This window comes from Misgurnus anguillicaudatus, chromosome 2 (genome assembly GCF_027580225.2).
Source record: "Misgurnus anguillicaudatus chromosome 2, ASM2758022v2, whole genome shotgun sequence".
Classification (NCBI taxonomy): domain Eukaryota; kingdom Metazoa; phylum Chordata; class Actinopteri; order Cypriniformes; family Cobitidae; genus Misgurnus; species Misgurnus anguillicaudatus.
In genome coordinates this window covers 46,272,871-46,287,060 of record NC_073338.2, presented here as the reverse complement: position 1 = coordinate 46,287,060, position 14,190 = coordinate 46,272,871, and the positions used below count along the sequence as shown (strand labels likewise).

The window sequence follows — 14,190 nt, the reverse complement described above, 5'->3', positions numbered from 1 at the left end:
CGTTGAGGCAGCTGTGGTGGTGGTGGGTGACAATGTCGTTGTCGATGGGGCAGCTGTGGTGGTGGGTGACATTGTTGTTGTCATTGAGGCAGCTGTGGTGGTAGTTAAAGTAGCTGTGGTGGTGGTGGGTGACATTGTCGTTGGTGCAACTGCGGTGGTGGTTGGTGACACTGTCGTTGTAGGTTGTTTAACTGTGGTGGTGGTGGAAGACATTGTCGTTGGGACAGCTGTGGTGGTGGGTGACATCGTCGTTGTCGTTGGGGCAGCTGTGGTGGTGGATAATACTGTTGTTGTCGTTGGGGCAATTGTGGTGGTGGTGGGTGACAATGTCGTCGTCATTGGGGCAGCTGTGGTGGTGGTGAATGACACAGTTGTTGTCGTTGGGGCAAGTGTGGTGGTGGTGGGTGACAACGTCATTGTCGTTGGGGCAGCTGTGGTGGTGGTGGGTGACATTGTTGTTGTCGTTGATGCTGCTGTGGTGGTAGTTGGGGCAGCTGTGGTGGTGATTGGGGCAGCTGTGGTGATGATTGGGGCAGCTGTGGTGGTGGTGGGTGACATCGTCGTTGGGGCAGCTGTGGTGGTGGTGGATAATACTGTTGTTGTCGTTGGGGCAATTGTGGTGGTGGTGGGTGACAATGTCGTCGTCATTGGGGCAGCTGTGGTGGTGGTGGTGGGTGACATTGTCATTGTTATTGGGGCAGTTGTGGTGGTGGTGAATGACACAGTTGTTGTCGTTGGGGCAACTGTGGTGGTGGTGGGTGACACTTTTATTGTCGTTGGGGCAGCTGTGGTGGTGGTGGGTGACATTGTTGTTGTCATTGAGGAAGCTGTGGTGGTAGTTGGGGCAGCTGTGGTGGTGGTTGGGGCAACTTTGGTGGTGATTGGGGCAGCTGTAGTGGTGGTTGGGGCAGCTGTGGTTGTCGTTGGGGCAGCTGTGGTGGTGATTGGTGACACAGCCGCTGTTGGTGCAACTGTGGTTGTGGTTGGTGACACTGTCGTTGTCGTTTGGGTAACTGTGGTGGTGGTGGACGACATTGTCGTTGGTGCAACTGTGGTTGTGGTTGGTGACACTGTCGGTGTCGTTGGGGCAACTGTGGTCGTGGTTGGTGACATTGTCGTTGTCGTTGGGGCAGCTGTGGTTGTGGTGGATGACACTGTCATTGTCATTGGGGCAGCTGTGGTGGTGGTTGGAGCAGCTGTGATGGTGGTGGGTGACATTGTCGTTGGTGCAACTGCAGTGGTGGTTGGTGACACTGTCATTGTCGTTTGTTTAACTGTGGTGGTGGTGGATGACATTGTCGTTGGGACAGCTGTGGTGGTAGTTGGAGCAGCTGTGATGGTGGTGGGTGACATTGTCGTTGGTGCAACTGCAGTGGTGGTTGGTGACACTGTCGTTGTCGTTTGTTTAACTGTGGTGGTGGTGGATGACATTGTCGTTGGGACAGCTGTGGTGGTCGGTGACATTGTCGTTGGGGCAGCTGTGGTGGTGGTGGATGACACTGTTGTTGTTGTTGGGGCAACTGTGGTGGTGGTGGGTGACAATGTCGTTGTCATTGGGGCAGCTGTGGTGGTGGTTGGTGACAATGTTGTTGTCATTGGGAAAACTGTGGTTGTGGTTTGTGACACTGTTGTCGTTGAGGCAGCTGTGGTGGTGATTGGGGCAGCTGTGGTGGTGGTGGGTGACATTGTCGTTGGTGCAATGGCGGTGGTGGTTGGTGACACTGTCGTTGTCGTTTGTTTAACTGTGGTGGTGGTGGATGACATTGTCGTTGGTGCAACTGTGGTGGTGGGTGACATTGTCGTTGGGGCAGCTGTGGTGGTGGTGGGTGACATTGTTGTTGTCTTTGAGGCAGCTGTGGTGGTGGGTGACATTGTCGTTGGTGCAATGGCGGTGGTGGTTGGTGACACTGTCGTTGTCGTTTGTTTAACTGTGGTGGTGGTGGGTGACATTGTCGTTGGTGCAACTGTGGTTGTGGGTGACATTGTCGTTGGTGCAACTGTGGTGGTGGGTGACATTGTCGTTGGAGCAGCGGTGGTGGTGATGGGTGACATTGTCGTTGGTGCAAATGCGGTGGTGGTTTGTGACACTGTCTTGGTCGTTTGTTTAACTGTGGTGGTGGTGGATGACATTGTCGTTGGGGCAGCTGTGGTGGTGGATGACACTGTTGTTGTTGTTGGGGCAACTGTGGTGGTGGTGGGTGACAATGTCGTTGTCATTGGGGCAGCTGTGGTGGTGGTGGGGGACATTGTTGTTGTCGTTGAGGCAGCTGTGATGGTGGTTGGTGACACTGTCGTTGTCGTTTGTTTAACTGTGGTGGTGGTGGATGACATTGTCGTTGGGGCAGCTGTGGTGGTGGTGGGTGACATTGTCGTTGTGGCAGCTGTGGTGGTGGTGGGTGACACTGTCATTGTCGTTGGGGCAGATGTGGTGGTGGTGGGTGACATTGTTGTTGTCGTTGAGGCAGCTGTGGTGGATGACATTGTTGTTGTCGTTGATGCAGCTGTGGTGGTAGTTGTGGCAGCTGTGGTGGTGATTGGGGCAGCTGTGGTGGTGATTGGGGCAGCTGTGGTGGTTGTTGGGGCAACTGTGGTGGTGGTTGGTGAGACTGCCGCTGTTGGTGCAACTGTGATTGTGGTTGGTGACACTGTCGTTTGGGAAACTGTGGTGGTGGTGGATGACATTGTCGTTTGGGCAGCTGTTGTGGTGGTGAGTGACTCTGTTGTTGTCGTTGGGGCAGCTGTGGTGGTGGTGGATGACATTGTTGTTGTCGTTGGGGCAACTGTGGTGGTAGTTGGAGCAGCTGTGGTGGTGGTTGGTGACATTGTCGTTGTCGTTTGTTTAACTGTGGTGGTGGTTGATGACATTGTCGTTGGGGCAGATGTGGTGGTGGGTGACATTGTCGTTGTCGTTGGGGCAGCTGTGGTGGTGGTGGATGACACTGTTGTTGTTGTTGGGGCAACTGTGGTGGTGGTGGGTGACAATGTCGTTGTCGTTAAGGCAGCTGTGGTGGTGGTGGGTGACTTTGTCGTTGTCGTTGGGGCAGCTGTGGTGGTGGTAAATAACACTGTTGTTGTCTTTGGGGAAACTGTGGTGGTGGTGGGTGACAATGTCGTTGTCGTTGGGGCAGCTGCAGTGGTGGGTGACATTGTTGTTGTCGTTGAGGCAGCTGTGGTGGTAGTTGGAGCAGCTGTGGTGGTGGATGGTGACATTGTCGTTGTCGTTTGTATAACTGTGGTGGTGGTGGATGACATTGTCGTTGGAGCAACTGAGGTGGTGGTGGGTGACATTGTTGTTGTCGTTGAGGCAGCTGTGGTGGTAGTTGGAGCAACTGAGGTGGTGGTGGGTGACATTGTTGTTGTCGTTGGGGCAACTGTGGTGGTGGTGGATGACAATGTTGTTGTCTTTGGGGCAGCTGTGGTGGTGGTGGGTGACATTGTTGCCGTCGTTGAGGCCACTGTGTTGGTAGTTGGAGCAGCTGTGGTGGTGGTGGGTGAAATTGTCGTTGGTGCAACCTCGGTGGTGGTTGGTGACACTGTCGTTGTCGTTTGTTTTACTGTGGTGGTGGTGGATGACATTGTCGTTGGGGCAGCTGTGGTGGTGGTGGGTGACTTTGTCGTTGTCATTGGGGCAGCTGTGGTGGTGGTAAATGACAGTGTTGTTGTCGTTGTGGCAACTGTGGTGGTGGTGGGTGACAATGTCGTTGTCGTTGGGGCAGCTGTGGTGGTGGTGGTGGGTGACATTGTTGTCGTTGAGGCAGCTATGGTGGTAGTTGGAGAAGCTGTGGTGGTGGTGGGTGACATTGTCGTTGGGGCAGCTGTGGTGGTGGTGGCTGACATTGTGGTTGTCTTTGAGGCAGCTGTGGTGGTGGTGGGTGACATTGTCGTTGGTGCAATGGCGGTGGTGGTTGGTGACACTGTAGTTGTCGTTTGTTTAACTGTGGTGGTGGTGGGTGACATTGTCGTTGGTGCAACTGTGGTGGTGGGTGACATTGTCGTTGGTGCAACTGTGGTGGTGGGTGACATTGTCGTTGGAGCAGCGGTGGTGGTGGTGGGTGACAATGTCGTTGGTGCAAATGCGGTGGTGGTTTGTGACACTGTCTTGGTCGTTTGTTTAACTGTGGTGGTGGTGGATGACATTGTCGTTGGGACAGCTGTGGTGGTCGGTGACACTGTTGTTGGGGCAGCTGTGGTGGTGGTGGGATGCACTGTTGTTTTCGTTGGGGCAACTGTTGTGGTGGTGGTGGATGACATTGTCGTTGGGGCAGCTGTGGTGGTGGTGGGTGACATTGTCGTTGGGGCAGCTGTGGTGGTGGTGGGTGACACTGTTGTTGTCGTTTGGGCAACTGTGGTGGTGGTGGGTGACAATGTCGTTGTCGTTGGGGCAACTGTGGTGGTGGTAGGTGACAATGTCGTTGTCGTTGGGGCAGATGTGGTGGTGGTGGGTGACATTGTTGTTGTCGTTGAGGCAGCTGTGGTGGGTGACATTGTTGTTGTAGTTGATGCAGCTGTGGTGGTAGTTGGGGCAGCTGTGGGGGGGATTGGGGGAGCTGTGGTGGTAGTTGGGGCAGCTGTGGTGGTGATTGGGGCAGCTGTGGTGGTGGTTGGTGACACTGCCGCTGTTGGTGAAACTGTGATTGTGGTTGGTGACACTGTCGTTGGGGCAGCTGTGGTGGTGGTGGGTGACTTTGTCGTTTGGGCAGCTGTTGTGGTAGTGAGTGACTTTGTTGTTGTCGTTGGGGCAGCTGTGGTGGTGGTGGATGACATTGTTGTTGTCGTTTGTTTAACTGTGGTGGTGGTTGATGACATTGTCGTTGGGGCAGCTGTGGTGGTGGGTGACATTGTCGTTGTCGTTGGGGCAGCTGTGGTGGTGGTGGATGACACTGTTGTTGTAGTTGGGGCAACTGTGGTGGTGGTGGGTGACAATGTCGTTGTCGTTAAGGCAGCTGCGGTGGTGGTGGGTGACTTTGTCGTTGTCGTTGGGGCAGCTGTGGTGGTGGTAAATAACACTGTTGCTGTCTTTGGGGAAACTGTGGTGGTGGTGGGTGACAATGTCGTTGTCGTTGGGGCAGCTGCAGTGGTGGGTGACATTGTTGTTGTCGTTGAGGCAGCTGTGGTTGTAGATGGAGCAGCTGTGGTGGTGGATGGTGACATTGTCGTTGTCGTTTGTATAACTGTGGTGGTGGTGGATGACATTGTCGTTGGTGCAGCTGTGGTGGTGGTGGGTGACATTGTTGTTGTCGTTAAGGCAGCTGTGGTGGTAGTTGGAGCAGCTGTGGTGGTGGTGGGTGACACTGTCATTGTCGTTGGTGGAACTGTGGTGGATAACATTGTCGTCGTCGTTGGTGCAGCTGTGGTCGTGGTGGGTGACACTGTCGTTGTCGTTGGGGCAGCTGTGGTGGTGGTGGGTGACATTGTTGTTGTCGTTGAGGCCGCTGTGTTGGTAGTTGGAGCAGCTGTGGTGGTGGTGGGTGAAATTGTCGTTGGTGCAACTTCGGTGGTGGTTGGTGACAATGTCGTTGTCGTTTGTTTACCTGTGGTGGTGGTGGGTGACTTTGTCGTTGGGGCAGCTGTGGTGGTGGTGGTGGGTGACTTTGTCGTTGTCATTGGGGCAGCTGTGGTGGTGGTAAATGACACTGTTGCTGTCGTTGGGGCAACTGTGGTGGTGGTGGGTGACAATGTCGTTGTCGTTGGGGCAGCGGTGGTGGTGGTGGTGGGTGACATTGCTGTCGTTGAGGCAGCTATGGTGGTAGTTGGAGAAGCTGTGGTGGTGGTGGGTGATATTGTTGTTGGGGCAGCTGTGGTGGTGGGTGCCATTGTCGTTGTCGTTGGGGCAGCTGTGGTGGTGGAGGATGACACTGTTGTTGTCGTTGGGGCAACTGTGGTGGTGGTTGGTGACACTGTCGTTGTCGTTTGTTTAACTGCGGTGGTGGATGACATTGTCATTGGGGAAGCTGTGGTGGTGGTGGGTGACTTTGTCGTTGTCATTGTTGCAGCTGTGGTGGTGGTAAATGACAGTGTTGTTGTCGTTGGGGCAACTGTGGTTGTGGATGGTGACACTGTCATTGTCGTTGGGACAATTGTCGTTGTGGCGGGTGACATTGTTGTTGAGGCAGCTGTGGTGGTAGTTGGGGCAGCTGTGGTGATGGTGGGTGACATTGTTGTTGTCGCAGCTGGGGTGGTGGGTGACATTGTCATTGGGGCAGCTGTGGTGGTGGTGGATGACACTGTTGTTGTCTTTGGGGCAACTGTGGTGGTGGTTGGTGACACTGTCGTTGTCGTTTGTTTAACTATGGTGGTGGTGGATGACATTGTCGTTGGGGCAGCTGTGGTGGTGGGTGTCGTTGTCGTTGGGGCAGCTGTTGTGGTGGTGGGTGACAATGTCGTTGTCGTTGGGGCAGCTGTTGTGGTGGTGGGTGACATTGTTGTCGTTGAGGCAGCTGTGGTGGTAGTTGGAGCAGCTGTGGTGGTGGTGGGTGACATTGTCGTTGGGGCAGCTGTGGTGGTGGGTGACATTGTCGTTCGGGCAGCTGTGGTGGTGGTGGATGACACTGTTGTTGTCGTTGGGGCAACTGTGGTGGTGGTGGATGACATTGTCGTTGGGGCAGCTGTGGTGATGGGTGACATTGTCATTGTCGTTGGGGCAGCTGTGGTGCTGGTGGATGACACTGTTGTTGTCGTTGGGGCAGCTGTGGTAGTGGTGGGTGACTTTGTCGTTGTCATTGGGGCAGCTGTGGTGGTGGTAAATGACAGTGTTGTTGTCGTTGGGGCAACTGTGGTGGTGGTGGGTGACAATGTCGTTGTCGTTGGGGCAGCTGTTGTGGTGGTGGGTGACATTGTTGTCGTTGAGGCAGCTGTGGTGGTAGTTGGAGCAGCTGTGGTGGTGGTGGGTGATACTGTCGTTGGGGCAGCTGTGGTGGTGGGTGACATTGTCGTTGTCATTGGGGCAGCTGTGGTGGTGGTGGATGACACTGTTGTTGTTGTTGGGGCAACTGTGGTGGTGGTTGGTGATACTGTCGTTGTTGTTTGTTTAACTGTGGTGGTAGTGGATGACATTGTCGTTGGGGCAGCTGTGGTGGTGGGTGACATTGTCGTTGTCGTTGGTGCAGCTGTGGTGGTGGTGGATGACACTGTTGTTGTCGTTGGAGCAGGTGTGGTGGTGGTGGTGGGTGACATTGTTGTCGTTGAGGCAGCTGTGTTGGTAGTTGGAGCAGCTGTGGTGGTGGTGGATGACACTGTTGTTGTCGTTGGGGCAACTGTGGTGGTGGTTGGTGACACTCTCGTTGTCGTTGGGGCAGCTGTGGTGGTGGTGGGTGACATTGTTGTTGTCGTTGAGGCTGCTGTGGTTGTAGTTGGAGCAGCTGTGGTGGTGGTGGGTGAAATTGTCGTTGGTGCAACCTCGGTGGTGGTGGATGACACTGTTGTTGTCGTTGGGGCAACTGTGGTGGTGGTTGGTGACACTCTCGTTGTCGTTGGGGCAGCTGTGGTGGTGGTGGGTGACATTGTTGTTGTCGTTGAGGCCGCTGTGGTTGTAGTTGGAGCAGCTGTGGTGGTGGTGGGTGAAATTGTCGTTGGTGCAACCTCGGTGGTGGTTGGTGACACTGTCGTTGTCGTTTGTTTTACTGTGGTGGTGGTGGATGACATTGTCGTTGGAGCAGCTGTGGTGGTGGTGGGTGACTTTGTCGTTGTCATTGGGGCAGCTGTGGTGGTGGTAAATGACAGTGTTGTTGGGGCAACTGTGGTGGTGGTGGATGACAATGTCGTTGTCTTTGGGGCAGCTGTGGTGGTGGGTGACATTGTTGTCGTTGAGGCAGCTATGGTGGTAGTTGGAGAAGCTGTGGTGGTGGTGGGTGACATTGTTGTTGGGGCAGCTGTGGTGGTGGGTGACATTGTCGTTGGGGCAGCTGTGGTGGTGGTGGATGACACTGTTGTTGTCGTTGGGGCAACTGTGGTGGTGGTTGGTGACACTGTCGTTGTCGTTGGTTTAAATGCGGCGGTGGATGACCTTGTCGTTGGGGCAGCTGTGGTGGTGGTGGGTGACTTTGTCGTTGTCATTGGGGCAGCTGTGGTGGTGGTAAATGACACTGTTGCTGTCGTTGGGGCAACTGTGGTGGTGGTGGGTGACAATGTTGTTGGGGCAGCTGTGGTGGTGGTGGGTGACAATGTTGTTGTTGTTGGGGCAGCTGTGGTGGTGGTGGGTGACATTGTTTTCGTTGAGGCACCTGTGGTGGTAGTTGGAGCAGCTGTGGTGGTGGTGGGTGACATTGTCGTTGGGGCAGCTGTGGTGGTGGGTGACATTGTCGTTGGGGCAGCTGCGGTGGTGTTGGATGACACTGTTGTTGTCGTTGGGGCAACTGTGGTGGTGGTTGGTGACACTGTTGTTGTCATTTGTTTAACTGTGGTGGTGGTGGATGACATTGTCGTTGGGGCAGGTGTGGGGGTGGGTGAAATTGTCGTTGGGGCAACTATGGTGGTGGTGGGTGACAATGTCGTTGTCGTTGGGGCAGCTGTGGTGGTGGTGGGTGACATTGCTGTCGTTGAGACAGCTGTGGTGGTAGTTGGAGCAGCTGTGGTGGTGGTGGGTGACATTGTCGTTGGGGCAGCTGTGGTGGTGGGTGACATTGTCATTGTCGTTGGGGCAGCTGTGGTGGTGGTGGATGACACTGTTGTTGTCGTTGGGGCAACTGTGGTGGTGGTTGATGACACTGTCGTTGGCGTTTGTTTAACTGTGGTGGTGGTGGATGACATTGTCGTTGGGGCAGCTGTGGTGGTGGGTGACATTGTCGTTGTAGTTGGGGCCGCTGTGGTGGTGGTGGATGACACTGTTGTTGTCGTTGGGGCAGCTGTGGTGGTGGTGGGTGACTTTGTTGTTGTCATTGGGGCAGCTGTGGTGGTGGTAAATGACAGTGTTGTTGTCGTTGGGGCAACTGTGGTGGTGGGTGACATTGTTGTTGGGGCAGCTGTGGTGGTGGGTGACATTGTCGTTGTCGTTGGGGCAGCTGTGGTGGTGGTGGATGACACTGTTTTTGTTGTTGGGGCAACTGTGGTGGTGGTTGGTGATTCTGTCGTTTTTGTTTGTTTAACTGTGGTGGTAGTGGATGACATTGTCGTTGGTGCAGCTGTGGTGGTGGGTGACATTGTCGTTGTCGTTGGTGCAGCTGTGGTGGTGGTGGATGACATTGCTGTCGTTGAGACAGCTGTGGTGGTAGTTGGAGCAGCTGTGGTGGTGGTGGGTGACATTGTCGTTGGGGCAGCTGTGGTGGTGGGTGACATTGTCGTTGTCGTTGGGGCAGCTGTGGTGGTGGTGGATGACACTGTTGTTGTCGTTGGGGCAACTGTGGTGGTGGTTGATGACACTGTCGTTGTCGTTTGTTTAACTGTGGTGGTGGTGGATGACATTGTTGTTGGGGCAGCTGTGGTGGTGGGTGACATTGTCGTTGTCGTTGGGGCAGCTGTGGTGCTGGTGGATGACACTGTTGTTGTCGTTGGGGCAGCTGTGGTGGTGGTGGGTGACTTTGTCGTTGTCATTGGGGCAGCTGTGGTGGTGGTAAATGACAGTGTTGTTGTCGTTGGGGCAACTGTGGTGGTGGTGGGTGACATTGTCGTTGGGGCAGCTGTGGTGGTGGGTGACATTGTCGTTGGGGCAGCTGTGGTGGTGGGTGAAATTGTCGTTGGGGCAACTATGGTGGTGGTGGGTGACAATGTCGTTGGGGCAGCTGTGGTGGTGGTGGGTGACATTGCTGTCGTTGAGACAGCTGTGGTGGTAGTTGGAGCAGCTGTTGTGGTGGTGGGTGACATTGTCGTTGGGGCAGCTGTGGTGGTGGGTGACATTATCATTGTCGTTGGGGCAGCTGTGGTGGTGGTGGATGACACTGTTGTTGTCGTTGGGGCAACTGTGGTGGTGGTTGATGACACTGTCGTTGTCGTTTGTTTAACTGTGGTGGTGGTGGATGACATTGTTCTTGGGGCAGCTGGGGTGGTGGGTGACATTGTCGTTGTCGTTGGGGCAGCTGTGGTGCTGGTGGATGACACTGTTGTTGTCGTTGGGCCAGCTGTGGTGGTGGTGGGTGACTTTGTCGTTGTCATTGGGGCAGCTGTGGTGGTGGTAAATGACAGTGTTGTTGTCGTTGGGGCAACTGTGGTGGTGGTGGGTGACATTGTCGTTGGGGCAGCTGTGGTGGTGGGTGACATTGTCGTTGGGGCAGCTGTGGTGGTGGTGGATGACACTGTTTTTGTTGTTGGGGCAACTGTGGTGGTGGTTGGTGATGCTGTCGTTTTGGGTTGTTTTAGGTTGGTGGTTGTGGATGTCTTTGTGGTTGGTGCAGCTGTGGTGGTGGGTGACATTGTCGTTGTTGCAGCTGTGGTGGTTGTGGATGACACTGTTGTTGTCGTTGGAGCAGCTGTGGTGGTGGGTGACATTGTTGTCGTTGAGGCAGCTGTGGTGGTAGTTGGAGCAGCTGTGGTGGTGGTGGGTGACATTGTTGTTGGGGCAGCTGTGGTGGTGGTGGATGACACTGTTGTTGTGGTTGGGACAGCTGTGGTGGTGGTGGGTGACTTTGTTGTTGTCATTGGGGCAGCTGTGGTGGTGGTAAATGACAGTGTTGTTGTCGTTGGGGCAACTGTGGTGGTGGGTGACATAGTTGTTGTCGTTGGGGCAGATGTGGTGGTGGTGGATGACACTGTTGTTGTCGTTGGGGCAGCTGTGGTGGTTGTGGTGGTGGGTGACATTGTTGTCGTTGAGGCAGCTGTGGTGGTAGTTGGAGCAGCTGTGGTGGTGGTGGGTGACATTGTTGTTGGCACAACTGTGGTGGTGGTGGATGACATTGTTGTTGTCACTGGGGCAGCTGTGGTGGTGGTGGGTGAAACTGTCGTTGTCATTTGTTTAACTGTGGTGGTGGATGACATTGTCGTTGGGGCAGCTGTGGTGGTGGTGGGTGACTTTGTCGTTGTCATTGGGGCAGCTGTGCTGGTGGTAAATGACAGTGTTGTTGTCGTTGGGGCAACTGTGGTGGTGGTGGGTGACAATGTCGTTGTCGTTGGGGCAGCTGTGGTGGTGGTGGGTGACATTGTTTTCGTTGAGGCAGCTGTGGTGGTAGTTGGAGCAGCTGTTGTGGTGGTGGGTGACTTTGTCGTTGGGGCAGCTGTGGTGGTGGGTGACATTGTCGTTGTCGTTGGGGCAGCTGTGGTGGTGGTGGATGACACTGTTGTTGTCGTTGGGGCAACTGTGGTGGTGGTTGGTGACACTGTCGTTGTCGTTTGTTTAACTGTGGTTGTTGAGTTTGTCATTGTCGTTGGGGCATCTGTGGTGGTGGGTGACATTGTCGTTGTCGTTGGTGCAGCTGTGGTGGTGGTGGATGACACTGTTGTTGTCGTTGGGGCAACTGTGGTGGTGGTGGGTGACAATGTGGTTGTCGTTAGGGCAGCTGCGGTGGTGGTGGGTGACTTTGTCGTTGGGGCAGCTGTGGTGGTGGTAAATAACACTGTTGTTGTCTTTGGGGCAACCGTGGTGGTGGTGGGTGACAATGTTGTTGTCGTTGAGGCAGCTGTGGTGGTAGTTGGGGCAGCTGTGGTGGTGGTGGGTGACATTGTCGTTGGGGCAGCTGTGGTGGTGGGTGACATTGTCGTTGTCGTTAGGGCAGCTGTGGTGGTGGTGGATGACACTGTTGTTGTCGTTGGGGCAACTGTGGTGGTGGTTGGTGATACTGTCGTGGTCGTTTGTTTAACTGTGGTGGTAGTGGATTACATTGTCGTTGAGGCAGCTGGGGTGGTGGGTGACATTGTGGTTGGTGGAGCTGTGGTGTTGGTGGATGACACTGGTGTTGTCGTTGGGGCAGCTGTGGCGGTGGTGGGTGACAGTGTCATTGTGGCAGCTGTGGTGGTGTTGGATGACACTGTTGTTGTCGTTGGGGCAACTGTGGTGGTGGTTGGTGACACTGTCGTTGTCATTTGTTTAACTGTGGTGGTGGTTGGTGACACTGTCGTTGTCGTTTGTTTAACAGTGGTGGTCGTTGGGGCAACTTTTATGGTGGTGGGTGACAAAGTTTTTGTCGTTTGGGCAGCTGTGGTTGTGGTGGTGGGTGACATTGTTTTTGTTTATGCAGCTGTTGTGGTATTTGGAGCAGCTGTTGTGGTGGTGGTTGACATTGTCGTTGTGGCAGCTGTGGTGGTGGGTGACATTGTCGTTGGGGCAGCTGTGGTGGTGGTGGAAGACACTGTTGTTGTCGTTGGGGCAGCTGTGGTGGTGGTAAATGACAGTGTTGTTGTCGTTGGGGCAACTGTGGTGGTGGTGGGTGAAAATGTCGTTGTCGTTGGGGCAGCTGTGGTGGTGGTGGATGACACTGTTGTTGTCATTGGGGCAGCTGTTATGGTGGTGGGTGACACTGTCGTTGTCATTGGGGCAACTGTGGTGGTGGTTGCTGACACTGTCGTTGTCGTTGGGGCAGCTATGGTGGTGGTGGGTGACATTGTCATTGTTGTTGGGGCAGCCGTGGTGGATGACACTGTTGTTGTCGTTGGGGGAACTGTGGTGGTGGTGGGTGACAATATCGTTGTCGTTGGGGCAGCCGTGGTTGTGGTGGGTGACATTGTTGTTGTCGTTGAGGCCGCTGTGGTGGTAGTTGGAGCAGCTGTGGTGGTGGTGGGTGAAATTGTCGTTGGTGCAACCTCGGTGGTGGTTGGTGACACTGTCGTTGTCGTTTGTTTAACTGTGGTGGTGGTGGGTGACATTGTCGTTGGGGCAGCTGTGGTGGTGGTGGATGACACTTTCATTGTCGTTGGTGCAGCTGTGGTGGTGGTGGATGACACTGTTGTTGTTGTTGGGGCAGCTGTGGTGGTGGTGGGTGACAGTGTTGTCGTTGAGGCAGCTGTGGTGGTAGTTGGAGCAGCTGTGGTGGTGGTGGGTGACAGTGTGGTTGGGGGAGCGGGGGTGGTGGTGGATGACACTGTTGTTGTCGTTGGGGCAACTGTGGTGGTGGTTGGTGACACTGTCGTTGTCGTTTGTTTAACTGTGGTGGTGGATGACATTGTCCCTGGTGCAGCTGTGGTGGTGGTGGATGACACTGTTGTTGTTGTTGGGGCAGCTGTGGTGGTGGTAAATGACAGTGTTGTTGTCATTGGGGCAACTGTGGTGGTGGTGGGTGACAATGTCGTTGTCGTTGGGGCAGCTGTGGTGGTGGTGGGTGACACTGTTGTCGTTGAGGCAGCTGTGGTGGTAGTTGGAGCAGCTGTGGTGGTGGTGGGTGACACTGTCGTTGGGGCAGCTGTGGTGGTGGGTGACATTGTTGTTGGGGCAGCTGTGGTGGTGGTGGATGACACTGTTGTTGTAGTTCGGGCAACTGTGGTGGTGGTTGGTGACACAGTTGTTGTCATTTGTTTAACTGTGGTGGTGGTGGATGACATTGTCGTTGGGGCAGCTGTGGTGGTGGGTGACATTCTCGTTGTCGTTGGGGCAGCTGTGGTGGTGGTGGATGACACTGTTGTTGTCGTTGAGGCAGCTGTGGTGGTGGTGGGTGACAATGTGGTGTCTTTAGGGCAGCTGCGGTGGTGGTGGGTGACTTTGTCGTTGGGGCAGCTGTGGTGGTGGTAAATAACACTGTTGTTGTTATTGGGGAAACTGTGGTGGTGGTGGGTGACAATGTCGTTGTCGTTGGGGCAGCTGTGGTGGTGGGTGACATTGTTGTTGTCGTTGAGGCAGCTGTGGTGGTAGTTGGAGCAGCTGTGGTGGGGGTTGGTGACATTGTCGTTGTCATTTGTTTAACTGTGGTGGTGGTGGATGACATTGTCGTTGGTGTAGCTGTGGTGGTGGTGGGTGACATTGTCGTTGGGGCAGCTGTGGTGGTGGTGGATGACACTGTTGTTGTCGTTGGGGCAACTGTGGTGGATGACATTTTCGTTGTCGTTTGTTTAACTGTGGTGGTGGTGGATGGCATTGTCGTTGGGGGAGCGGTGGTGGTGGTGGGTGACATTGTCGTTGTCGTTGGGGCATCTGTGGTGGATGACACTGTTGTTGTCGTTGGGGCAACTGTGGTGGTGGTGGGTGACAATGTCGTTGTCGCAGCTGTGGTGGTGGTGGGTGACATTGTTGTTGTCATTGAGGCCGCTGTGGTGGTAGTTGGAGCATCTGTGGTTGTGGTGGGTGAAATTGTCGTTGGTGCAACCTCGGTGGTGGTTGGTGACACTGTCGTTGTCGTTTGT

General features: G+C 54.7%; 1 protein-coding gene across 1 annotated transcript; it reads right to left on the bottom strand.

Annotated features, from left to right (window-relative positions):
- Window positions 1-6,191: 6,191 nt before the first annotated feature.
- Window positions 6,192-11,616, bottom strand: LOC141351488 (uncharacterized). The gene is made up of 4 exons (XM_073858411.1): window positions 10,109-11,616; window positions 8,220-9,901; window positions 6,289-7,832; window positions 6,192-6,245 (listed from the first exon to the last, which is right to left on the bottom strand). The coding sequence occupies exons 1-4, from the start codon at window positions 11,614-11,616 to the stop codon at window positions 6,192-6,194; spliced, it is 4,788 nt and encodes a 1,595-aa protein (XP_073714512.1).
- Between the last annotated feature and the right edge of the window lie 2,574 nt (window positions 11,617-14,190).

Excerpts from the sequence above, each read along its gene's own strand:
- LOC141351488 (XM_073858411.1), bottom strand. The coding sequence starts at position 11,616 with ATGTCACCCACCACCACAGCTGCCCCAACGACAATGTCACCCACCACC. Across the intron at positions 7,833-8,219 it reads TGCTCCAACTACCACCACAG|CTTCTCCAACTACCACCATA; the intron begins GTGCCTCAACGA and ends CCACCACCACAG. Across the intron at positions 6,246-6,288 it reads TGTCATCCACCACCACCATA|TTGCCCCAAAGACAACAACA; the intron begins GTTAAACAAACG and ends CCACCACCACAG.